This window comes from Oppia nitens, unplaced genomic scaffold (genome assembly GCF_028296485.1).
Source record: "Oppia nitens isolate AA-2021 unplaced genomic scaffold, nextdenovo-longstitch-racon4-pilon3 scaffold3_pilon_pilon_pilon, whole genome shotgun sequence".
Classification (NCBI taxonomy): Eukaryota; Metazoa; Arthropoda; class Arachnida; order Sarcoptiformes; family Oppiidae; genus Oppia; species Oppia nitens.
Genome location: NW_026533221.1, coordinates 2092392 through 2117914, shown reverse-complemented (window position 1 = coordinate 2117914; position 25523 = coordinate 2092392). Strand labels below are relative to the sequence as shown.

The following is a 25523-nucleotide window of genomic DNA, read 5'->3' as shown; positions in this document are numbered from 1 at the left end:
TATTATTAAAATCAATATACAATTTAATTAATAGATAACAAAAATATAGCATAAAATTGTTTTTAATATTCTTAAACTTATTTTAAGTTTTATTGATAATCCAGTCGACACTCTAGAAAAATATTACTGTAATATATGGCAACCCATTGATTACGATTGCAATTATGATGGGTAATATTCACACACTATTTGCAACACCTATGAGGACAGCCCTACAGTTGACGAGAGAAAGAAAGAGAGAGACAGAAAAAGAGACAGAAATGAATGATTTAAAGTTTTTTTTGTTAACTCTGTGTTCAATATAAGCTGAAACAATATACAGAATATTTTTGTATTTTTTGTGAAGCCATTTAAATTAATGACTTTAAAGTCCATTTGAATAAAACTTTAAATGATATACTATATAAACAACTGAATATATATATAATATATGTGATATTTATTTAAAATTATATGTTAAACATTAAACTAAAAACAAACAAATAAAAAAACTAAAACTTTTTTTTAAGAATACAAAGCATATGATATTAATTGATACATAAAAGTTAAAGTTTCTCTCTTTCATCAAATAATTAGTTTTAAAAGTTAGTAAACTAACACTTGTTTTTTGTCAGTATGTTATTGAATAGATGATAATATCTATATATAATATCCTGAAAGAAAATTTTGTTATTATCATTATATCTATTATTAGTATTTAAAATCGCAAAATAATTAATCATTTAATCCAACATTTTCATTGTGTTTTTTGTGTAATATGTTTGTTGTCTTAAAAGCTACTGATATTTTTTTAGCCTATAAAACAACTTTTTGGTATATAATACTATTGTACTGTATATATATTTTAAAATAATAATAATATTTTGATATTAAAAGTTTGTGAATTTAAAACTAAAAAAAAATATTTGTTTTTCTCATAACAACAACAGGACAACAGAGACGAGTCGGTCACAATTGAAGACATCGCGATCCGCGGCCACCAATTGTTTAGTCGGAAAAGTAGTTTATAACCAGACCGTCCAAAAAGAGTGAGTGTCTATTAATAACAAACAAAAAATAATATAATTTTTTTGGTCAAATACTTTTAGTATAGTTGTTAATAATATTAAAAATCAAATCTAATATTACAAATCAAATAATCCAATCGACAATTATTGTAATGACACTACTAGTAGTAAAAATAGTTGGGAACCCATTGATTAATGATAATACCGCGGACACCAACCGGACTGTCCCCCTGTTGTGCTATCAGTGGTTACGGTATCATAAGTACCGATAAACAACTGGTCAGGTGATGGCCACTTACGACCTAATTGGCCGTAAAACAAGAATCTCTTAAACTATTCTACAGTAACATTGCGCGACCAGTACTTCCAATATTAAACCAATCAAATGTTGATCTAAACAATTGTTAGCCAATCAGCGATGATTTGTCACTATAGGTTCTTGTAGTGGCTGTTTCTTGTGGATGTCGGTCGTGACGTAAGACATGGAGAGAGAGAGAGAGAGAGAGAGAGAGATTTAGTCAGTGATGAGTAACTGATCAGACATTTTCATTGTGTATTTGTTTTGATTGTATTTCAAGTCGTTTTAAATATTTTCTAAATCATCGGTTGACCCGAAAAAGTGTCTCATAAAAACTTGAAGAATACAGCGGTTGATCCACACGAATGAATGGACAAACAATTATTGGACGATGTCTTCATATGGTTGCAAAATAAGATGCAAGAAATGTTTGTCTTACCATTGATTGGAGACATAGATTGTATAGAAGAAGATACTATGAATGGACAGTTTGTGTCGGATTCGATCGGCGGTCAAGAACTGACTGTTCCCGTCATACCATCAGTGATGGCTACGGTATCATCAGTACCGACCACTGGTCAAGTGATGGCCACTAAACACGCTAACAATGATATGCTTTGCCAGTCCAGTACTTTCATACTTACCAATGGTATTATGACCAGTCGTCCGGTATTTTTTGTGGACAATGGCATCAAACAAAAGAAAGCCGTCGGCATTGTTGATGTCGGCAATGCCATCGAAGACAAGCCTATCGAAGACTTGTTGACTCCGATGGCCGGTCCGATGGAGGTTGACATACAAGTCGTAGGGAAGGCGGCAGCTATTGTCCGACGAAGCAGAGGACGACCGCCACTTACTGGTGAAATGGGGACAAAACTAAAGAATTTGAAAGAACAGAGACTATCGACCAGATATCGGGTCAGATATCGGAATAACTTTTGAATAATAAATAAATAAAATACTGAATCAAAATATAATTACTAATTATATATATATTGAATATATTATATATTATAATATTTTTATTATACAAAATTATATTAATATAATATTACTAACAATAATATTTTAATTATAATTTTTTATTTAAAAAAATAAGTAATAATAATTTGTAACTTTTAATTACCTAATATAATCGATATATTAATAAAATAAAACATTGATATTATTATATCTAAAAATATTGAAACAGTTTTTTAAATAAATTTTACTCTTTTTTAAAGATAAAATACTAAACTTTTTCGTTTTTTCAATTTAATCAAATAAAAGTGTTATTAGAAAATTAAATTTTCATCAAACACTTACTGAAAATTGTATTTAAATAATAACATCAAACAAACAAAAAACACTTTGTATTTCCTATTTTATACATTGTATTGTAATTTAAAACCCATATTATGTCAATACTGTTCAATCAAATAGACAATAATATAATATTACACAGAAATCTACTTAATATTAACATACAATACTATTTAATTAATATATAAATTAATAATATATTTATTAACTAAATTAAATACTACTATTGCAATGATAGCCATTGGAGACATACCAGTGTTTTTGATATTGAGTGAAACAATTGATATAATTATTTATAAATTTTAATTCAAGTTTAGAATAACTAAAACAAAACTTTGGGACTAAAATAAATAAATAATTTTTTAGACTAATAGAGAGAGAGAGAGAGAGAGAGAGAGAGAGAGAGAGAGAAATTAAATGATTTATTATTATACTATATTTTTTTTGAGGAAACCATTTAAATTAATGGCTTTAAAGTCCATTTGAGAAAACTTTAAATAAATTTCATATATATATGAAATAATATGTAAAAACATTAAATACAAACCAAAAACAAACAAAAAAACTATTAAAAACCAGTTGAGAATGCTAGAAAGCATTTCCATACGAATTCCTTAAATGAAAAAAAATTAGTGTAGCAGAGCGTGGATTCGACCCTATGTCCTCGTGGGACAGACAGACAGACTTATAGAATTCATATACGTACTGCTTTCAGGAGTTGGTGAAAAAGGTCGACAATAATGATTGGCAACAAATTGCACTACTATTGCACTGATTAAGTGATTTTGATATACCAGTGCTTTATTTTCAAAGTTTATAATATAATTATAAATTATTTTTATAAACATTATCTTCAAGTATTTCCCACAGAGAGTCTTAAACAGCGGTGACGGCGGCGATGCTATTAATTTCATTAATCTGGTCAACAATACGTTGGATTTAAAAGTGACCATGATGGCAATGTTGTAGATAATTTTAAACTGGTCAATTTAAAAATTAATTGTGTGATTAGTCAGATAATTTACAAAAATCGATTGTTAAAAAATTAAATAATAATAATAATAATAATAATAGTCGACAGAAATTATTTGCCCAATCACACAATTAATTTTTAAAAAAATGACCAAGTAGAATTTTATTTAGTTAAAAATTAACTAAGACATTGCCCTTGGTCACTTTTAAATACAACGTATTGTTGACCACATAATTGAAATAAATATCTCTCTCTCTCTCTCTCTCTCTCTCTCTCTCTCTCTCTCTCTCTCTGACTCTCTCTCTTTCTCTCTTTATTTCTATTAAAATAAATTATATGATATAATTGTTTTCATTAAGCTTAATGCACTTTAGCATTACTTTTATAATAATAATTAATAATAATTATTAATCAGTTTAAAGAGTTTGATATTTATATTTGACATAAAATATTAAGTGAAAAAATAGCAAATATTTTTTAACAAATACGATATACATGTATGTGTAACGCATGTGCTTTACACCTCATACTTTGTAAATATGGTTTTTAAAAAAAAATTATTATGTATTTAAAGTGTAATTTATCTCAAAGTTTATGTGTTTTTGTCTAAACTTTAAAATTCCTGTAAATAATTAGTGTTTTTATTAAGAAATTTTGAATTTTTTTAGAGAATGCTTTATGAAAACAGTGTATAAAACCAAACATACATTTAGTTTGTTAAACACACCACACAATTGGGTATTTGATACAAATGTTTAGGTTATATACTGTTAAAAAAACACTACACGAGTAAAAAATAGCTATTTTTTAAGACTTTTTTTTAAATAGAGAATTAAAATGATTTATTATTATACAGTATTTGGTTTTGTTTGTTAACTGTGTGTTGAATATAAGCCGAAATGATATACAGAATATAAATGACTGTATTTTGTGAGAAAACACTAAAAACTTTTCTTTTAGTCCACAAAACAAATGGTGTTTCAATTGATATAACAAAAAAGCAAAGTCTCTCTCTCTCTCTCTCTCTCTCTCTCTCTCTCTCTCTCTCTCTCTCTCTTTCATCTAATAAAAAGTTAAACTTTGGACTAACACTTGCTATATATCATATAAATTATATGTTAGTGTATTAGTACAGTACTGTATAAATTTATATATAATACTTATGATGAGTACTAATGTATTATTGCAACAATTTGATGCAATATTGCAGCTTAAAAATAATAATAATAATAATAATAATAAATAAATTAAAGAAATATGATAACTGAAACCAAAAATGAGAAATATATATATTATAGTTAATGTATTATTATTATGATTAATAATCACAAATTAATTTCTATATTAATTAATTAATTATTATATTATTAGTTATATATTGAATGATAACTAATTACACCTATTATTGTGTTTAACATATTTGTATAGAGACGGCACTACTATTGAATGTACGTATCTATGCTTATAACTAGAATCTAACCAATCAAATGCTAATCTAAACAATTTTAAGCCAATCAGCGATCAGCTATTGTTGTCACTACAAGTTGTTGCAGTGGTTGTTGTTGTGGTCGTCGGGCGTGACGTAAGACATGGAGAGAGAGAGAGAGTTAAAGAGAGAGTCAGTCAGTGATTGTATAACTGATCCGACATTTTCATTGTGTGTTTGTTTTGTTGTCTTTCAAGTCGTTTATAAAATATATATATTTTTAATTATCATCGGTTGACCCGAAAGTTGTCCGATATTTAATTTTTTTTGACCACAAAAAAGTGTCTCATAAAACACTCGGTGAACACAATATGAGTGACAATCAATCGCTGGTCGATGTCTTCAAATGGGAACAAAACACCATCCAAGAGATGTATGATTTACCGTTTGAGGACATGGACAGTACGGACGGACAGTTCGTGTCGGACTCTATCCGTATAAACCAACTGACGGTTCCTGTTCTACCATCAGTGGCGGCGACAGTGATAGCGGCTACGGTTTTATCAGTACCGACTACTGGTCAAGTGGTGGTGGCGGCGGCCACTAAACGCGCTAACGATATATTAGCCGACACCATAAACTCTAAACTACCCGAACTTTGCGAGTCTAGTACTTCAATACTTACCAAAGGTATTACGTTAACCAGTCGTCCAGTATTTTTCGTTAATCATATTATTATATCCTTATAGCGGACAATAGCAGCAAACAGTCAAAAGCCGTCGGTATTGTTGCTGCTGATGCTGACAATACCATCGAAGACCAGCGTATCGAAGACTTGTTTGACGCTCCGTTGGCCGGCCAGGAGATTGAGATACAAGTCGCAGACGTTGTTGTCCGACGAGGCAGAGGACGACCAGCACTTCCAGTTGAAGAAAGGTTAAAGCGAAAGAAAAAGAGAGAAAAGGAGGCGTCAGCCAAACATCGGCTCAAACTGAAGGCCGATAAACAAAAAAATGAATCAATTTATTCATTCCAAGAGAATAAAAATCCCCGATTGAAGGACAAACTGACAGCACTTAAGCAGGAAATCATGAATTTTCACAAGTGTTTGATGGCCAACATTGCCGCCGATCGATATCAGCTAAAAGCTAACGATAAGAAACGAGTGGACAATATTATTAAGATGTTGACTGACTAATCAATTATTATTATTATTATTATTATTATTATTATTATTATTATTATTATTATTATTCATTTTACCGTAAGATTTATTATTTTTAAAAAAGTTTTATTGTTTTTTGTTTTTTTAAACATTTTGTCTGTTATTTTTTAGTATATTATTTATATCGTATATTCCTATATTATATTTGTGTTATGTTAATGAAAAAAAAATCTATATTGTTATTTATATACATATATATGTGTATATACAGTATATAATTAACTTATTATTTATAATATAAATATATATCATATATACAGTATAATCAGTTTATTATATGTCAATTAATCATAAATTTTAATTAATATCTTCTTATTTTTACATTTATTATATTATGTATTTTATTAATTCATGAATTATTATATTTTAATCAAATATTTATATTTAAAAATAAAATAAACATTTGTTATGTTATTATGAAAATTGTAAACTAAATTAACTATAAAATTCAAATACAATTATCAAAAATTTTCAATTTATTATAATATTAGTTATAATTTAATTTTTAGAAATCAATGTTTTTTTTAATAAAAAAAAAGTTTATATAATTCACTAATTTATGAGAAAAAACAGTTATATTTTTGTTTTGATAATATAATGCACTGAGAGATGGCATTCAAATACATATACAGTACATGTGATTACAGTATAAAACAAACAGTCAATCAGTTTACTACTGTATGACAGCTATTATTATTGAACGACACAGTCATCGGCAATGACACTAACTATCGGCGGCGCCAACAGTGGCCAACGCTACACATGTTTGGCCATCATTTGGCTAACCATCATCACAATGACCACCACCACCGTCGTCGGCGGAAGTGATACTATGGACTCGAGTCAAGTGAGCGAACTGAGCGCCTGCATCAACAGCGACGGCCAGAAACGGTGCGATCACTTAAGTTACGATTGTCTAAACTGTCGGTTCAACTATTCGTGTGAATACGGCCATAACGTGACTACCGAATGCCGGCCGACCGATAATGTCCACTGTTCGGTAAGATATGTTCGGTGTGCGGCGATATACGGCTAATCAACTGATGATATATCACTTATAGGGTGACAACAACTTCAGTGTCAGCCATTTGTGTGCATTTTGCTATCAATTGCCCGAAGATCGGTACGAATGTACGACCAATTCGTCGTGTAATTACAACTATCAATACAAAGCCGTTTGTCACGCGCGGCCGCACGTACTCTGTCTCGGCAAACGATCGTTTCAAAAGTACCGAAAGTGTAACTTTGTGTCGGGATATAAGTGGTCGACGGCACTACTGTTGAGGTATGGGATAGTGTGTGTAGATGGACACCAATTGATAATTTTGTGACCACTTTTGTTTTGTTTTTCAAAGTGTAACGCTCGGCGGCTTCGGTATCGATCGTTTCTATTTGGGTCTCTGGCAGGAAGGCGTCGGCAAACTGTTCAGTTTCGGCGGACTCGGCGTCTGGACACTAATCGATGTCATACTCATAGCTACTGGTTATCTGAAGCCGAGCGACGGATCCGTTTATATATGATATAAAAACAATATCCGCGAGAGAAAAGTCAGTCGTGTTTTTTGTTTGTTTTGGTGTAACAATTGATAGGTTTAGTCGATATGATAGTCACATACAAAACAATTTGATATCATTTGTATCAATAGTTTTTTGTTTGATTTGTTTTTTTTTGATGATTTTATTTTCCAATACAAAAGTCTCTAAAAATGACATCTAAAATGTCTTCCGTAGAGATTCTTCCGGTTATATAAGCGATTTGTTGGGCCGCCTCTCGCAGATGATGGGCGGCCACTGCAACGTCATTGTCGATGGCTTGGATCGACTCTTGGATTTGTTGGACGGCTCGCCGGATATGTGCCTCATGTCTCTCATTGATGAACAGCGTCTCATTCATTGGATTTCCGCACAAATGTTGTACAGTTTGTGACAACTGTGCGATCAGATCATCGAAACCGTCGGAAGATTTACAGCTAATCAGCGACCAATTGGTGGACAATTTGCTGCGGCGACTGCACTCTTGTCGCAGCCGATTGTATTGATTTTCTGATAATAAATCAATTTTGTTGATTATGTAAATAGATTTATTGCACAAATCATTGTCTAATTGTCTTAAATAAATTGGTTGTTCAAACAGTTGTTGTCCATTCAGACTATCGGAACCGTTATCGTCATCGACAAGAGTGGTTGCGTCCAACACAACCAACATTAGGTCCGAGTTTTTGGCTCTAAAAATGTTATTACAAAAGTTAGAAATGGGTCGACAATAATGATTGGCAACAAAAACCTATTGATGGCTCTGACTATTCCCTCTCTTTCGATACAATCGTCCAATTGTTTGTCGAGATCTTTGATACCCGCAGTGTCCGATATGGACACCGAATAGCCATCTAAGTTGATCCACGTTTCGACAACGTCTCTGGTGGTGCCGCTGATCGGCGATACAATAGACAAATCTCGTTCACATAAACGATTAATTAGACTACTTTTGCCGACATTTGGTTCACCAATGATGGCCACTCTGATACCATCTTTGATTAGATCGCTTCTGGTCTTGCATTTATCCAAATGTCTGTTCAAACTGTCTATCATTTGTAACATTTGTGTCTTAAGTCCGACGAAAACGTTTGCATCGATCAGCTCTTCTTCGCCAAAGTCAATGCAAACCTCGATATTGGCTCTCAGTTTGATAATATCGGTCCTCCAGTTATCGTATAGCTGTGAAACTGATCCGCTCATTGCACTCAATGCTCGCCGTCGTTGCGATAGAGTCTGAGCGTGGATCAGGTCGTTGATGGCCTCGACACCAATCAAATCCATTTTGCCGTTCATAAGCGCACGTTTGGTAAACTCGCCCGTCTCTGATGGCCGCAGACCGTCTATACGGCTCAATACCTGTAGTACACCGCCGATGACGGCATTGGATCCGTGAACATGAAGTTCGCACATATCTTCGCCCGTATAGCTCGACGGCCGACTAAAACAGATAACAATCGACGAATCCAGCAGTTCCTGGGCCTCGACGTCGTAGAGTTTGGCGAAGACAGCTGTACGCGGATTGGCTACACATTTGGCCACTGTTTTAGGATTTTTGATCAAATAAGACAACGCGTCAAATGTCTTGTGGCCAGAGATACGGATCACAGCAATAGCACTGCCGACGGGCTTAATATTGGTCGACAACGAGTAGATTGTCGTCGTCGACGACGAAGTGGACAATAGTCTTAATAGTGGACAAAATGTCTTCATTATCTTCCAGGACTTGTTATCCCGCAAACAGGTTTTGGTCACCAATTGACACAACATTTCAAAAAAAAAAAAAATTTTCTCCAAAATAAATGTTTTCAAAATGTGTTTTTGAAATTTGTTTTCAAAATAATAAATGTTTTTATTTTTTAAAAAATTTTGTTTAGTATTGCAGTCAATGACGTAATGCTTTAGTAGTAGTAAATCATATCATAATATACTGAATGCATGAAAACTTTTTTTGTTGTTTAAATGAAAAATATTTATAAGAATATTCTATAAATAATAATTTAATTGTAATTTATTTTTAATTGTAATTTTGTTTTTATAATTTACATTAAAAATTATTATTATTTTTACTAAATATATAAATATGTTAATTACACTAATAAAATAATACAAAAGTGTGGTATAATTAATTATATTAATTTTTATTATCACTTAAAATATACTTTAAAAATAAAATTTTAAATTTATTGATTTATTTTTAGTTGTTAATTTTAGTTTTTTAGTTATTTATTTTTATAAAAAATACTTTTACTATTACTAATTATTTTTTTAAGTAATACTAGTTATGTAATAACAATTTATTGTTTTTATATATCAATATTATAATAGTTATTTTTAAATTAGATATTAAATTATCAAAAAATATCATGTTATTAAATTAATAGAAACTATAAATTGTGACTAATACTAAATGTTAACAGTATTATTATTATTATAATATTATATTTTTATTTATTTTAAAAATATATATTCACATTAATCAAGTTATTTAAGTTACTTATAAATTAAATTAGTCTATTTATTTAAAATTTAAATCAGTTAAAAAAATAGTTTTATAAAAATAATAAACAATAGATCCTGGTATGACAAAGTAATTTTTGGATATAATTTCATATAATTAAATAATAATTTATTTTTAACTTTACTTCATATAATATTACTAATTGTATGAAATTTTTTAAATTTATTTATTAGGGTATATAAACAGTATACTGTATTTACTTGTTATTCTTTATTATTTTATATACAGTATTGTTAATAAAATCATATATTTTTTTTATAAAACTTATGCAAGCTAAATGTGTAATCAATTTAAATACAATGGACGCAAAAAGTTTACAATTGTTGGTTATATGTCTACTAATTGGCAACTATTTGGTTAATTGTGGTCCTATTAATGGGTAATAATTTTTTTTTTTGAAAAATAACTAATACTATGATTATTATTAAATATTTTTGTTTTGTTTTTTGGGTACTTTAGACTAAAGACATACAATGAATCTAAACGACTTAAACGTGACCAACAAAACAATGATCAGTCGTTAATATGTCTCATCGATACCATGGATGTACTAAACATGACTAACTATACCAATCCATTCAATGAGGTTTTCGTCGATTGTCTCTTTGGGTACATTCCAGGTATACTTACAGTTTTATCAACAACAACAACAACAACAACAACAACGATAAAAACTCATATAATTAAAATAATTTATTTTATTTTTCTCTCAAAATTTTTTACAATTATTAATTATAATTTAGATGGTTATCTGAATAGCAAATTAGACAACAACACCAACAACACCAACAATTGTGTGTATTTGATAACTGTCCAGAAATTAGAGTTGCGTTTCCATAAATGCAGTCAATTCAAAGAGCTTAAACTACAGTTTTCGGTGACTGTCGACAACAACAGTTCCCAACAACAACAACTACAACAACAACAGTGTCCGGTCATAATTAACTACAAACTTAACTTGTCTATAGGCGGCTATGGTATCAATAATTTAGTTCTCGTTGAATTACCACTAAATAAAGTGGATCTAATTAATCCAAAAAAAGGGGTCAAATATGTAAAAAACTGTGCCAACCAATTGATATCTAATATAATTGCTGAAACCATTATTAACGAGACAATTGTGGACAACACAACTCAGACAACATCAATGACAACAACAACTACAACTACAACAATGACTGATGAATTGGCCGATAAAATTGAAATCTCGATCGATCCCGACGGTAGTCAAGTGACCGACAATCGTGAAGTAGTAGTCGCTGATAATTGCCTGATTGAGGAAAGCCGTAGTCGTAATGGCAAAGGTATAGACACATACTGTATATATACTGTATATATATATATGTTTTGCTTAAAATCTTATTAAATAAATTGATTGCCTTTTTTCCCTTACATTTTAGATGCCGTTCAATTGTCAGCTCCAGTATCTAATGGTGAACCACAAACAGACGTATGTATCTATCGTATAACATATTTATATTATTTAGTAAATTTATTTAATGATATTAATTATAATTTTTCTAATTATTGTAATATCAGTCCCCTCGAACCTATACACTGCCCACTGTTTTTCCAAATGGACAGTCATATAGTAGTGGACAATACCAAACAGCTGTCCTGTATGTCCAACAAAGTAAAGTTTACCGCAAAATTACGAACAATAAATTAAAAATAATTGATTGGATACTAGATTTATAAATCAATTATAAACTTTTAATTATATTAAATATACTGTTATAAAATAAATAATTATTATCAATACATAATTTTATTTATAATAATGAAATAATTAATATCAATATATATATATATAACTTACCTAATGATAGATAATTTTAATTAAACAAAAATACATAATAAGTATAGTAACTAATACACATTTTAATTAATTTTTTATATTGTATAACATTTAAAAAAAAGTTTATTTTACAATTACATGTAACTAATAAATAAAATTATTTATAAATTATATCAATATATACTGTATATTCTTTTAAAAGCAACAAATAAATTATTTGAAATAATATTAAAATTAATTAGTCATAATTTTATTTTTAAACCAGTTATAAGCAATTGATAAGTTTAAACATTGCCACCACTAGATCATGGATGAGATTATGATAATTAATAATAATGTAATTGTAAATAAAATAAAAATATTTATTCACAAATCTACTTAATCAAACTTTTTTTTATTGATTATAATATAAACAAATAATATTTTATAATAGGGTATATAAATCGTATGAATTCTGTATTATTGATATTTAGTTAATAATAAAAACATATATAATATAACTATTATTATATGATTTACAAACTATATTTACAAACTAAATAGGCATCCGATTGAATACAATGGACTCAAAATTGATACAATTGTTGATCATATGTCTACTAATTGACAATTTATTTGTCAACTGCGGACCCATCAATGGGTGATAATTTTTCGACGATAATTAATATATTATTTTTTAAAACAATTTTTTTCTCTTAAGGATTAAGACATCCAATGTATTGAAACGTCTTAAGCGTGATCTTAGCAATGATGAGTCCATGATGTGTCCGATTGATAGCATCGACTGTTTGAGCTGTTCCGCGGACAAACCGGACAAATCGTTGGCCAACCTGTGTAGCGAAATACCCATTGTCTACGGTGTTTGATCCTAAAACTAAACATTTTTATTATTTAATATCTAATTAATATTTTATGTGTAATTATTACTACTATTACTAATAACTGATTTTTTTTTGTTTGTTGATAGCATAATAGATGGATACCTAAGCAAATCTGATGACAATGATTGTGACTATCTGTTAGTTGGCCAACAATATAATGATATAGATTTGCCTAACATTGACGAACCTAAAGATATTCGGCTAAAAATTTCGGTTACAGCCGACAACTGTACCAATATATATGATGAACAGCAACAACAACTGTGTCCAGATATTGTCAATCGGACAGTTAGGTTTATAATTGGCTACTTTAGTTTGTTTGATATTTTGGATCCATTTATTCTGGTCTCGCCGACAGACAATTCCATAGTTGTTAAGACAGTCAAACATATAGACAACTGTAACCAACCCATCAGTATAATGGCTGTTAGTGTAAACAAGACACAAGCAGTGGTGGTCGACACAATTCAGACAACAACACCGGCAGCAGATAAAACTGAATCCCCAAAGCCCGACGGTAGTGGTCTAACCGGCAATCGCCAGACTCGTGATGATTGCAATGGTATATACTGTATATATTTTGAAAATATCTTCAATAGAAATATATTTTACTTATAAAAATTTTTTGTCCACATTTTTAGATGTCGTTCAACCGTCACGTCCAGTATCTACTGATGGTTCACTATTTCTACAAATAGGTGTACGTATTTAACATACCTATTATGTATATACAAGTAGTGTTTTATTAAAGATAATATTATTATTATTATTTTTGCTAATAGCAATACCCATCAGCCTATCCGATGCCCGCTGTTTATACAACAAGTGATGGACAACAGTCAGATGATAGTAGTCAACAATATGACAATAGACAGGTATATACCTACCGTATGGGTCTCGACTATAGCCAACAACATCCAGTTTATCGTAAACTTTTGGACAATAAATTACATATTAAAGTAATTGATTTGTTATTAGATTTATAAGATATTTAATTATTGCATTTATCTTATATATGTGTAAATGCAATAAATGATTTACAAACTGTTTATATGAAAATTGAATGATAATTCATATTAAGTATGGAATTATATTATAAATATTTGTAATCTTAAGTTTATTTTTAAGTTTTTAAAAAAACTGTTGTTTATCAATATGTTATTCTTATATTTAAATGATTTTAATAAATATATTTAAATAAAATCTTTGTCATCTTTAAAATTTATATATATATATATATAATTATTTAATAATTATAAAAATATAATTATAATTATGGTTAATATTACAAATTATTATTTGATATATAAATTACTATAAAAAATAATAATTTTAATTTTAATAATAGATAACTTTAATTAAACAAAAATGCATAATAGTAGTATAATTTATGTAATACTTATTAAAATAATGTAAATTATATAGATTTAATATTTAGATATATGACATTTTTAAAAATTACTTTATTATAAAATAGTAACTAATTGATAAATTTTTTCAGTCATATATTATACTACAGTACTATTTAAAAATCAGCAAATTATTTAAGTTATAAATATATTTTGAAACCAATTATAAACAATTGATAAACTGCATAAAAAATGCATAATCTTTATCAAACATGAGATTTTGAAAATTAATATTTTTAATAAAATTAATACAATATATACAGTATATTAATATTTTTCACAAATCTGCTTAACATTACACTATATAAAAATAATATAAAAATAACATTCATTGTCAATCAATCATTGATTATATAAATAAAATAATTTTTAGTAATTTTCCTAAACTTTAGGATATATATATATAAAGCTTAATGTATTTATCAATTATTCTGTATGTTCTGTAAATCATATAAAAGATAAACTATTATATTTACAAACTAAATGTGTATCCTATTGAATACAATGGACTCAAAAAACAGATACAATTGCTGTTCATATACCTACTAAATATTTGGCAACTATTATATAATATTTTGCTAAACTGCGGTCCTATTAATGGGTAATATGTTTTTTTTTGAAAAATAACTAATACTATGATTATTGTTTTAAAATTATTGTTTTTTTTGTACTCATATAATCAATAATAAGGAAAAATTTATCTGATATATTCAAACGTCTTAAACGTGATCATATCCAAGATATTGATAAAAAAAATAGATAATTTATTTTAATTAAAAAATTATTAAATTATAAAAACTTATATCAAATAAAAATGATATAAAAGTCTTAATTAAAATGTTTGTCAACTTTAAAATTTATATAAAACTTTTTAGCAAAAAAAAGGAGCTTTTATACTATTATAGAAGTAATTAGTTTTATATAACAAATAAATTATTTTATATAACTTTAAATAATAATTTATAATTTTAATAAAAACAAAAATAAGAAATTTTATTTTTTAGATTATTCATTTTAATAACAACTTGTAACTAATAGATAAATTAATTTAGAAAAAAATATTATTTAAAACTTTGTAAAAATAAATTATTTAAGATAATTTTTTTTTTAATTAATTAGTCACGATTTTTTAATTAGAAATTTAGTTATAAACAATTGATAAGTTAAACATTGCCAACACTAAATGATGCATAAGATTTTTTTAAAAAAATTATGATAATGTTTATGTAATAAAAAAATTAATATTTATTAATAATAAAAATTTTTATTACACTATATGAAGAATAATTTGTTTAAAAAGCATTCATTATATTGATTATAAAATAAACAAATAATTTTTAATAATATTAGGGTATATAAACTGTATGTTATTCTGTATTATTTAATTATAGTTAATGATTTCCTAAATAATATAACTATTATTATTATTTAAATTATTACTATTATTATATTATTTATTATATTTATAAATTAAATAGGTATCCAATTGAATACAATGGACTCAAAATTGATACAATTGTTGGTCATATGCCTAGTAATTGGCAACTTATTTGTTAACTGCGGTCCCATTAATGAGTAATAAGTTTTTGAAAATAACTAATGATATTATTATTTATTTATTTATTTGTTTTTTTATAATTATTTATATTATAGTCTAAAAGCATTTAATGTATTGAAACGTCTTAAACGTGATCTTAGCGATGATCAGACCTATATGTGTCCCATCATTGGCAGCAACTGTTTGAGCTGTTCGGCTACCGACGACAAACCGAGCCAAACGTTGGCCAACCTTTGAACCGATGAAATAAATATCTACGGTTTTATCAAAAAAAAAATAAATTTTTATTAATAATATCATTATATATATATTGTTTATTTTTGGGTGATATATATACAGTATAGATGGATACCTAACCAAATCAGACAACAATAAAAACAATTGTATGTATTTGCTGACTGGCCAACAATTGGGTTACAATGATTGGCGACATGAGCCCCGAGAGATTAGATTAGAGTTTTTGGCGGATAACAACTGTTCCCAACGACGACAACAACAACAACAACAGTGTCCTGATATAGACAATCTAAAAGTTAATATTTTTGTAAAGAAAAACAATATCACGGAAACACTTAAACCAGTTTTAGTACTATTTTCGACTAATGGAATATTTGTAAAGATTGACAAACAGGTCGACAATTGTGACCGACCTCTAAGTATATGGGTTTACGAATCTGATGATAACAATGGAGTGGAAGACAACAACAACAACAACAACGATGATGACGACGACAACCTCACAGAACTGACCACAACTCAGACAGACAATGAATTGGCTGTTGTTGTCAATGAAACTGAACAACCGATTACTACTACTACTACCAAAAGTATTAGTGATGGTGTGGTGTCCGACAGTAGCCAACAATACGATAGATCCGAAAGATATGCCAACCCTATTGGTCTCAGCTATAACCAACAAAATCAAGTTTATCGTAAATTTCTGGGCAATAAATTACATATTAAAGTAATTGATTTGAAACTAGATTTATAATAAACTTATATTTAATTATTATATTTTGATAAATTTTATTAATATATGCAATAAATAATTTTATTAATACATTAATAACAAACTTGTATTAACTGTTTATTAAAATAAATTTTTAAAAAAATTATTGATAACGATAACATAAATTATTTCTAATTATACAATAAATATATTGATAATTATAATATGATATTATTTTTAATAATAAACTGTTTGTTATTTTTAAAATTTATATATAAAGAGATATTAAAATTGTGATTAAATTACAAATTATTAGTTTATATAATATATATATAAATAAATTACATAATAGATAATTACAATTAAACAAAAATCCATAATATTAACTAAATATAAAGTTTATTAAAATAATCTAAATTTTATGAAATTATTTTTGTGTATATAATTTTAAAAAATTATTTAATAATATCTAACTAATAAATGAATAAATTATTCATATTATACATACTATTTAAAACTTAACACTTAAATTATTTAGGATAATTTTAAATTAATTTATCATAAATTTATTTTTATGAACCAGTTATTAACAATTGATAAGCTTAACATTGCCAACACTAGATCAAGGATAAGATTTTGAAAACTAATAATAATATTAATATAATTAAAATATAAATATTTAGTTATAAATTTATTTTATTAACACTATATAAAAAATAATGAAAATATTACATTTATAGATTGCTTATAAAATAAACAAATAATTTTTTATATGAGTATATAAATGTCATGTATTCAATTAGTTATTTAGTTAAATAATTTATAGCTAAAAATTATATATTATATTTAAAAACTAAATTTTATATGAAATTGAATATATAAAAACAAAATGGACTCAAAAGTCATACAATTGTTGGTTTTATGTCTACTAATTGGCAACTTATTTGTTAACTGCTATCAAATTAATGGGTAATAACTAATTTGCAAATTTAACTAATGACTAATATATTTAGTAATTTTGATTTTTTTGTTTACAATTTTAATCAACAATTCAATTAAAAAGAAAGACAATGTCTAATAATAATAATAATAATATATTGAAACGTCTTAAACGTCAACTTAATAACAATGAGACGTATTTCTGTCCCATTACTACTACAAACTGTTTGAATTGTGTGGCCGTCGGCGACAAACCGGACACATCGTTGGCCAACTTGTGTACCGATGATAAAATTCTTTACGGTTTTGACTTAAAAAATTTATTTTAATAGTTATTTTTAATAAATATAATTACATTTTTTTTCTGTATATATATATATATATATATATATATATATATATATAGTGGGCTATCTGAACAAATAAGTGGACGATTGTATTTATACGCTAACTGGCCATAAATATCATTATAGCTTTTTTAGAAATTATCCCGTAGATATTAGACTACATTTTGCAGTGGTAGCCGACAACTGTTCCCGAAAACATTGTCCGGCAATAGTCAATCAAAAAGTCGACTTTCTTATATGGAGAACCAATGCGGACGACCGAAATAGTCAATCATTTATTAGCGTTTTGTCTAATTATAAATTACTTGTAAGAGTTTATAAAGAGGTCGACCACTGTAACCGACGCCTGACTATAGTTATTGTCGATTCTGTGAATGGATGTTAGCTAATGAAAAAAAAACGATTAGTTATTATTCAATTATCATAACTATATAATAAATTTGTTAGCTTTTTAATTAATTATTTGTTATTGTTTTTTTAAATATAGAAAATTATTATTATAATAAATTGCTTAAAACCATATTTATTTTTATAATACACACTTGAATTTAATTAATGTATTTTAATTGAGAAGTAATTATTATTATAATACATTAAAAAAAACTAACTAGATAGATTTAATAGATCTTAACAATAATATAATTATACATTATTACATTAATCAAATTTTAAAATAATTAAGATTTTATTTTTGTGAACAAACATATGTATAATAATTAAAAATAAATACTATGATTAATATGTTTATGAAATTTTTAATAATAATAATAGCATCCGATAATCACATGAACAGTTGTTTTTTAAAAAAGTATATAAGTATATAAACAGACAGTTAAAGTCTAGTTTCAAACAAACATTTAATTTAAAAAAAAACTAATATAAGACTAACCATGAAATTAGTAATTATTTTTGTTTTTTGTTTGTGTGTCGGATTGGTTGTCAGTCAATATAATCTGGATATTTATGATAGTGAGTCTATATATATATATATATATATATATATATATATTAAAAATAATATATATCTTTAAAATTATTAGTACTGATTAATATTTTTTTAATAATTATTATTATTATTTAAAAAAATATATTTTGAATAATCAATAGCTTATGCAATAAAATTGGCCGAAAAGAAACATCCGAATCGTTTTAGTAATTTTATCAAAGAATTGGAAACAAATCGTACAAAACATATGATGATAGACCCGGAGCTACCAATGAAACGTATATTACAATTGTTAAGTTAGTCTAAAAAAAATTAGATACAAAAAACTAAAGTTATTTTGGTTTTCATAATGTTATTACACAAACAAAAAATCCGGATAAAATACGGACAATACTTACTAAATAAAATTGTTTTATTTGTATTTTAAAAATTATATATATATTCAATTTAATAAATAAACTAATTTTTTATTTGCTAAAAATCATTCTTGTAATAGACTTTTTTAATAGAATATTAATTATAGATACTTAAAATTATATATTTATTATTAAAACAATAGAAAAGCATATATAAAATTATGATAATTATGATATTGATAACTTATAAATTTAATATCTTAGTTTTATATATTACAAATATTAATAATAATTTATATTTTGTTAATAATTGTATGTATTTTTCTAATTTATTATTTTTAAATTAAAAATTTTAATACTGTTTTGATTTTAATAATGTATAACATCAATTGAATTAAATATTTGACTATTATACAATTATTATATTATTATTATTGTTAATCTATTAGTTTGATATACTGTATTATACAAACAAATTTTAACAAACAGTTATCACATTTATTGTAATTATATGACAAAAAAATGTATACTATTTATTGATTCAATATCTTATTAAAATGCATATTAATCCAAATTAATTAACTCAATGCAATTAATGCTACTGTATATGTGTTTGTATTATAAAATTAAAATGTTAAACTATTACAGTAGTATAATAATAATTTTTTAATTGTTTTTCACTTTTAGTGACACTTTACAAAATTACATATTTAATAAATTACTTAAAAACTGAAAATAAATTTTCTATATAACTATTAATAATTATATTTAAAAAAATATTTTTTTAATATGTATATTGAAAAACAATTTTTAAAATAATAAATTATTTAATATATTTATATTATTTAGTGTTAGTTATTGTAATTTTGACTTAAAATAATTGATTATATTTGTTTAGAAAACATACGATAAAACATGTGTAGATATTATTTTATAATTCTAAGTATCCATTAAAATGATATATGAAATAAAATAATTTTATTAATACATAACTAGAAAAAATGTTTATTTGAAAATTTATTTGTTATTGTTTTTAAAATCTAGAAAAATTTCTTTAGAAACATATTGTATATATATATTTATAGACTATTTTTATAAAAAAAATATTAAATAAATAAATATATAGATAATATTAAATAACACTAAATAAATTTGCATAAAATGTTTGTTATCTCTTAATATTTTTATTATATAATCTGAGTACAGTATATGTATAATATATCAATAATTTTTTTTAAATATTTAGAGATTACAATTTTCCTAAAAAATATTGCTGAATATTATTTTATATTTTTTAATTTAATGATGACGTACAGAATAATTGATAGTTTTAATTAAAATAAAAATATATAGGACTGTGTATATCAATGAAAAATATTAATGTAATGCTTTATTATATAATATACAATTTTATTTTATTTTTTTCGGTAATTATAAAATTAAACAAAAATTATTTTAGACAACATTTTGATGCTATAGATTAAAAATAAATAGAAATATATGTTTTATGTATATATACTGTATATTGTCTGTAATTTATATTAATCATTTTTGTCTTACTGGATGAATGAAACAAAAAATATATATATATATATAATTAATTATTACTAAATCAGCAAAAATATATACAGTATATCAACACATTATAGTATCTATATATTTTTATATACTGTATTACAGTATATATACAGTAGACTATATATATATACTGTATATCCAATATGTATAAAGTCATCATTTATATTATAAATCAAGATATGATAATAAAAAGTTTGCTAAATGTCTTGTGATTATTCATTTAGTAGACTAAATGGGTGTCCGATTGAATATAATGGCCTCAAAAGTGATACAATTGTTGTTCATATGTCTACTGATCCATAACTATTCATATTATGTTAACTGCAGTCTCACCAATGGGTTAGTTAGTCTTGAATGACACTACTATTGATTTTTTTTAAAAAAATAGTTTGACATAAATTAATCAAAATTTTTTTTTGTGTTTATAATATTAAATATTAGGATAAAAACATTGAATGTCTTGAGTCGTATTAAACGCGACTTTTTCGGTAACAGCGATGACGACGACGACGACAAGTGTCCAATTGCTGGCGATCAGTGTTTGAAATGTTATACCGAAATCACCGACGATTTGTTGGCCAACATGTGTGACGAAAAATATGCATACGGTTTGTCCATATAAACTGAAAAACTAAATTTATTTTTTGAACATTTACTTAAAAAAATATTTAAGTTTTACTAATTAATTATTATTAATATTTGCTTAAAAATATTAAATAATAAATTTTTGTTAACAATATTTGTTTTTTTTCAGTGGCCGAGGGATCCATTACCAAACCGGATGGCAAATGCGGTAATATTGATATTAGCAAAAAAATCCGATGGCTTAACGATCTGACTGTCGATAAGATATACTATTCGATGGCCGAAAATTGTCCGAAATGTCCGGATCTCGACCAACAAGACATCACTTTTATGGTGACATCGGAATCGTTTGACACTTACACCGAAGGATTCTTCTTTAACTCGTCAACAGTGTTGGTAAAAGGTGTCAAACATATTGATAATTGTGACAAATCATTGTCGACCACTACTACTACTATCACCACCAACACCAACACCACCGATGACTTATCAACGCAAACACCACCGGAAATAACTACCACTTCCGCTACACTGTTGGACATTACAACAGAATCGGACGGCGAGACCACCATTCAGACAATCGATACGACCGAAGCGTTGGCACCGACTTTTGAAACCGAAACTCTGCCCACAGTTAATATGACAGATATCGACAATAATGAAATACCGGATCAACAGTTAGAGGAAAGGCGTCGTAATGTCGGCGGTAATGTCAATAAGAGTTGTTATTTTAGAAATAAACAATTAAATTAATATATTTTTAAAAATAAATTTAGATCCCGTTTACCCGTCAGCGCCAGTATCTGGTGGACCAATGAATCCAAATGTAAGTGTTTTATATTAAAAATATATATATATTTTTATCATTAGTATTTTTTAATGTAATTAGGGCCTAGCATTTAGTTATACATACAAATCACTATTACTCCCCCTTATTCAATAGTCATACCCGCGAGGCTATCCAATAGCGCCTAACTATTCAAATGGACAGTCGTATTCAAATCGTGTACCAACGTATAGGTTTGAATACCCGCACACACAAAACGAATATACGTCCCCACAGTTTTCCCCATTTCTAAGTCCTCCCGGCTATCTGACTACTGGCTACTTTAGCGCCCAGTCATTGCAATACGGGGCAGGAAAGCCTCCGGCTATAAATCCTAACTACTACTATACGGCTACTAACAGACCACTCCAGGGTCGCCGCTATAAACCTAATCAATCAAATTATAAGCCAACGTATTACCCGAAAGGGACTGTTATTCAACAAAATAATCCAATCAATTACAATCCACAACCATATTCACCACAGAATTACGCCAACAATCCTGGAAACAGTTATGTTGTTCAGCAACCAAATCAACCGACAATAAATGGTGGCTACAATCAAGGATATCCCGTTGTTCCTCCTCCTCCTCCTCAGCAAAACTATGGACAACAATATCAACAACAGCCCAACGTTCCCTACAAACCACAGCCTCCAGTCTATCAACCGGTTCCCATACAACCCAATCCTCAATACAACTATCCAACAAACCCGCAACAAAACTATGGCCCCAAACAGCCTCATCCAAACTATAACAATTCTCTGCCACTGTATAATCAGCCATTACTACCGGTTCCTCAGCAACCCTATCCTATTACACCTCAACAACAATATCCACCCCAACAATCACTACCATATTCTGGAGGTAACAACAACTATGGACACAACAATTACAATCAGTCCAATCACTACTCAAATCAACCATCGATGATGACATCATCACTACCGCAAGTAAACGCCAACTACAGTGTACCGCCGTTTTACGATTACAGTCAACTCCAGTACTCACAAAACTATAACAACTCGGAACCCGGTTATGTACCCAACGCTCCCATATCTAACCCTCAGTACAATTCAAATGCACAGTACACTTATCCCGGGCAAAATACTACCGTTTACGGCCATATGTCTCAACCAATGGCACCGATATATAATCAACAATCAGTTTATGCTAATCAAAATTATGGACAACCATTACCACCGCCGCCAGCAAACAACTATAATGACCAACAATACCAGATAGCCCAACAATACACTGTTAATCAACAAATGACCAGCAATTATAGTCAATCGGCACAGACCTACAATAGTGGACCTTACTATGAGTCTGTGAATAATGAAAATAACGCTTATAATAATAATAACAATAATTATAATGACAACAATTATCAATCACAGCAAAATGTAGCTTATGTAGCTCAAAATACTTACACACCCCAACTACAACAAGTTAACTATAACCAGAACTCGGGCGTCTATCAAAATTATAGTCAATCTAATTATGATATACCAGGTTATAATAGCGGCAGTGGTTCACAGCTTTACAATTATAATAATTATAATAATACTAATACTCAATCACCACAAGTTCAATACCCGTATCCTACAAACCACTATCAAAATGGTCCGCAAACTCCAGTCTATGGACCACAAACCGGCAATAACTATACCGATGGTCAACCAATCTATGGCCAACAAAACTATGCCACAAATAAGTATACAAATGATCAGACTGTTCAATATAATAGCAATCCTTATAATAATAATAATAATAATAATAATCAACAAAACTATGGATCATCACAATTGCCATACAGTGGACAGCCATACGGACAGTCTAATACAAACTATAGTCCCCAACAGTCATATAATGACAGTCAAACCAAACAATATAATAATGCTTATCAATATCCAACATCCGGTAGTCAACAATACAATACTAATCAATACAATGGTTATAATAGTAATAGTAATCAATACTATGCTAACACACCACAAAATTATGGACAGACCTATAATAATAATAATGGACAGTACACGGCAGGCAATGGACAGGGATATGCCAACAATATGGGTTCGTATGATCAACAAAATCGGGGTTACCGTCAAATCGGTGGTGGAAACAACCAGTTGACTGTAAATGACTATTTTGCCTCATCGAGCGATCAAATTAACAATTATGCGCCCATTTGTCCGCCAAAACCCAATTCATGTCCCGTTTGTCCAAAAGATGTCCTACAAGTGGTAACCGATTTGAGTAAATGTGACTCAAGCGGCAAACGTCGGTTAATACATGCCATCAAAGGTGACTATATGGCACAGTTAGCTCCCGGTTCGGGCAAATCGAGCTGTCAATCGGCAAAACTGGTCGAAAGTCAACCAATCGGTAATCTCAATACGACTTTCTATATTAGTTACGACAAGTTGTGTGACTGCGAAGCGATTAACAACAATAAGGCATTGATTTTGGTGACCAACTCATCACTGGAAGGCGGACTAAGTGTCGACAACAATGCCATTGTTTTTGGCTATAAATATGATGTTTGGGTTGACATCAATAAAATTTTCAATCAAACCAAACAGCAAAGTAATTGCTAAATAAAAACTCAGATTAAAAAAAATAATAAAATGATAATTAATTTTTTTTTTGTAAAAGAGCGTTATTAATAAACTCAAGTAGTTTTACAATTAAATAAAGTATAATAAAAAATATGTATTCAAAAAAATTTTAGAATTTTTTTTAATTATGTTTATTAAAGTTTATAATAGAATTTTAGTTAAAAATATTAAATCAATTTTTTTAAACATTTAATAATGTTAATAAGATTTTAATTATACTAAAATATTTTCAAATTATTCAAATTTAATACAATTGTATAAAAACTGGGTCATGTTTTCTCCCATAAATTAAAAAATAAAATTCAAATTCTATTATTATAAAAAATGGGCTTAAATATACTATCAACAAAAATCATTGTAAATAATTTTATAAATTATTAACAACTTTTAGACATAAATATTTTTATGATATATAAAATAGTAATTAATGTTAATTTATTTTTAAAA

The 25523-nt window shown here is 27.5% G+C and overlaps 5 protein-coding genes across 6 annotated transcripts; 4 read left to right on the top strand and 1 right to left on the bottom strand.

The window, feature by feature from the left end:
• Positions 1-5049: 5049 nt before the first annotated feature.
• Positions 5050-6264, top strand: LOC128958354 (uncharacterized). Its single transcript, XM_054304200.1, has 2 exons — positions 5050-5696; positions 5756-6264. Exons 1-2 carry the CDS (start codon positions 5378-5380, stop codon positions 6202-6204), a joined length of 768 nt encoding a protein of 255 aa, XP_054160175.1. The 5' UTR covers positions 5050-5377; the 3' UTR covers positions 6205-6264.
• Positions 6265-6880: 616 nt separating this feature from the next.
• LOC128958953 (TM2 domain-containing protein 3-like) lies at positions 6881-7988 on the top strand. The gene is made up of 4 exons (XM_054304922.1): positions 6881-7231; positions 7293-7516; positions 7587-7779; positions 7963-7988. The coding sequence occupies exons 1-3, from the start codon at positions 6950-6952 to the stop codon at positions 7750-7752; spliced, it is 672 nt and encodes a 223-aa protein (XP_054160897.1). The 5' UTR covers positions 6881-6949; the 3' UTR covers positions 7753-7779; positions 7963-7988.
• Positions 7761-9565, bottom strand: LOC128958952 (tRNA modification GTPase GTPBP3, mitochondrial-like). Its single transcript, XM_054304920.1, has 2 exons — positions 8516-9565; positions 7761-8456 (listed from the first exon to the last, which is right to left on the bottom strand). Exons 1-2 carry the CDS (start codon positions 9532-9534, stop codon positions 7910-7912), a joined length of 1566 nt encoding a protein of 521 aa, XP_054160895.1. The 5' UTR covers positions 9535-9565; the 3' UTR covers positions 7761-7909.
• Positions 9566-15888: 6323 nt separating this feature from the next.
• On the top strand, positions 15889-17520 carry LOC128957754 (TPR repeat-containing protein DDB_G0287999-like). Its single transcript, XM_054303567.1, has 4 exons — positions 15889-15948; positions 16027-16190; positions 16271-16895; positions 17464-17520. Exons 3-4 carry the CDS (start codon positions 16317-16319, stop codon positions 17518-17520), a joined length of 636 nt encoding a protein of 211 aa, XP_054159542.1. The 5' UTR covers positions 15889-15948; positions 16027-16190; positions 16271-16316.
• Positions 17521-21219: 3699 nt separating this feature from the next.
• On the top strand, positions 21220-25141 carry LOC128958859 (putative uncharacterized protein DDB_G0282129). 2 transcript variants are annotated; one of them, XM_054304813.1, is made up of 5 exons: positions 21220-21385; positions 21488-21654; positions 21801-22337; positions 22408-22457; positions 22575-25141. In XM_054304813.1, the coding sequence occupies exons 1-5, from the start codon at positions 21279-21281 to the stop codon at positions 25053-25055; spliced, it is 3342 nt and encodes a 1113-aa protein (XP_054160788.1). In that variant the 5' UTR covers positions 21220-21278; the 3' UTR covers positions 25056-25141. The 2 variants fall into 2 exon arrangements, with proteins under 2 accessions (XP_054160788.1, XP_054160789.1); XM_054304814.1 differs by having other exon boundaries at positions 22944-25140.
• The last annotated feature ends 382 nt before the right edge of the window (positions 25142-25523 follow it).

Coding starts and splice junctions, on each gene's coding strand:
- LOC128958354 (XM_054304200.1), top strand. CDS start 5,378: ATGAGTGACAATCAATCGCTGGTCGATGTCTTCAAATGGGAACAAAAC. Junction 5,697..5,755: donor TACTTCAATACTTACCAAAG/GTATTACGTTAA, acceptor ATATCCTTATAG/CGGACAATAGCAGCAAACAG.
- LOC128958953 (XM_054304922.1), top strand. CDS start 6,950: ATGACACTAACTATCGGCGGCGCCAACAGTGGCCAACGCTACACATGT. Junction 7,232..7,292: donor CCGATAATGTCCACTGTTCG/GTAAGATATGTT, acceptor TATCACTTATAG/GGTGACAACAACTTCAGTGT. Junction 7,517..7,586: donor TCGACGGCACTACTGTTGAG/GTATGGGATAGT, acceptor TGTTTTTCAAAG/TGTAACGCTCGGCGGCTTCG.
- LOC128958952 (XM_054304920.1), bottom strand. CDS start 9,534: ATGTTGTGTCAATTGGTGACCAAAACCTGTTTGCGGGATAACAAGTCC. Junction 8,457..8,515: donor ATAGTCAGAGCCATCAATAG/GTTTTTGTTGCC, acceptor TAACATTTTTAG/AGCCAAAAACTCGGACCTAA.
- LOC128957754 (XM_054303567.1), top strand. CDS start 16,317: ATGTATTTGCTGACTGGCCAACAATTGGGTTACAATGATTGGCGACAT. Junction 16,896..17,463: donor GCAATAAATTACATATTAAA/GTAATTGATTTG, acceptor TTTATGAACCAG/TTATTAACAATTGATAAGCT.
- LOC128958859 (XM_054304813.1), top strand. CDS start 21,279: ATGGGTGTCCGATTGAATATAATGGCCTCAAAAGTGATACAATTGTTG. Junction 21,386..21,487: donor AACTGCAGTCTCACCAATGG/GTTAGTTAGTCT, acceptor ATTAAATATTAG/GATAAAAACATTGAATGTCT. Junction 21,655..21,800: donor TGACGAAAAATATGCATACG/GTTTGTCCATAT, acceptor GTTTTTTTTCAG/TGGCCGAGGGATCCATTACC.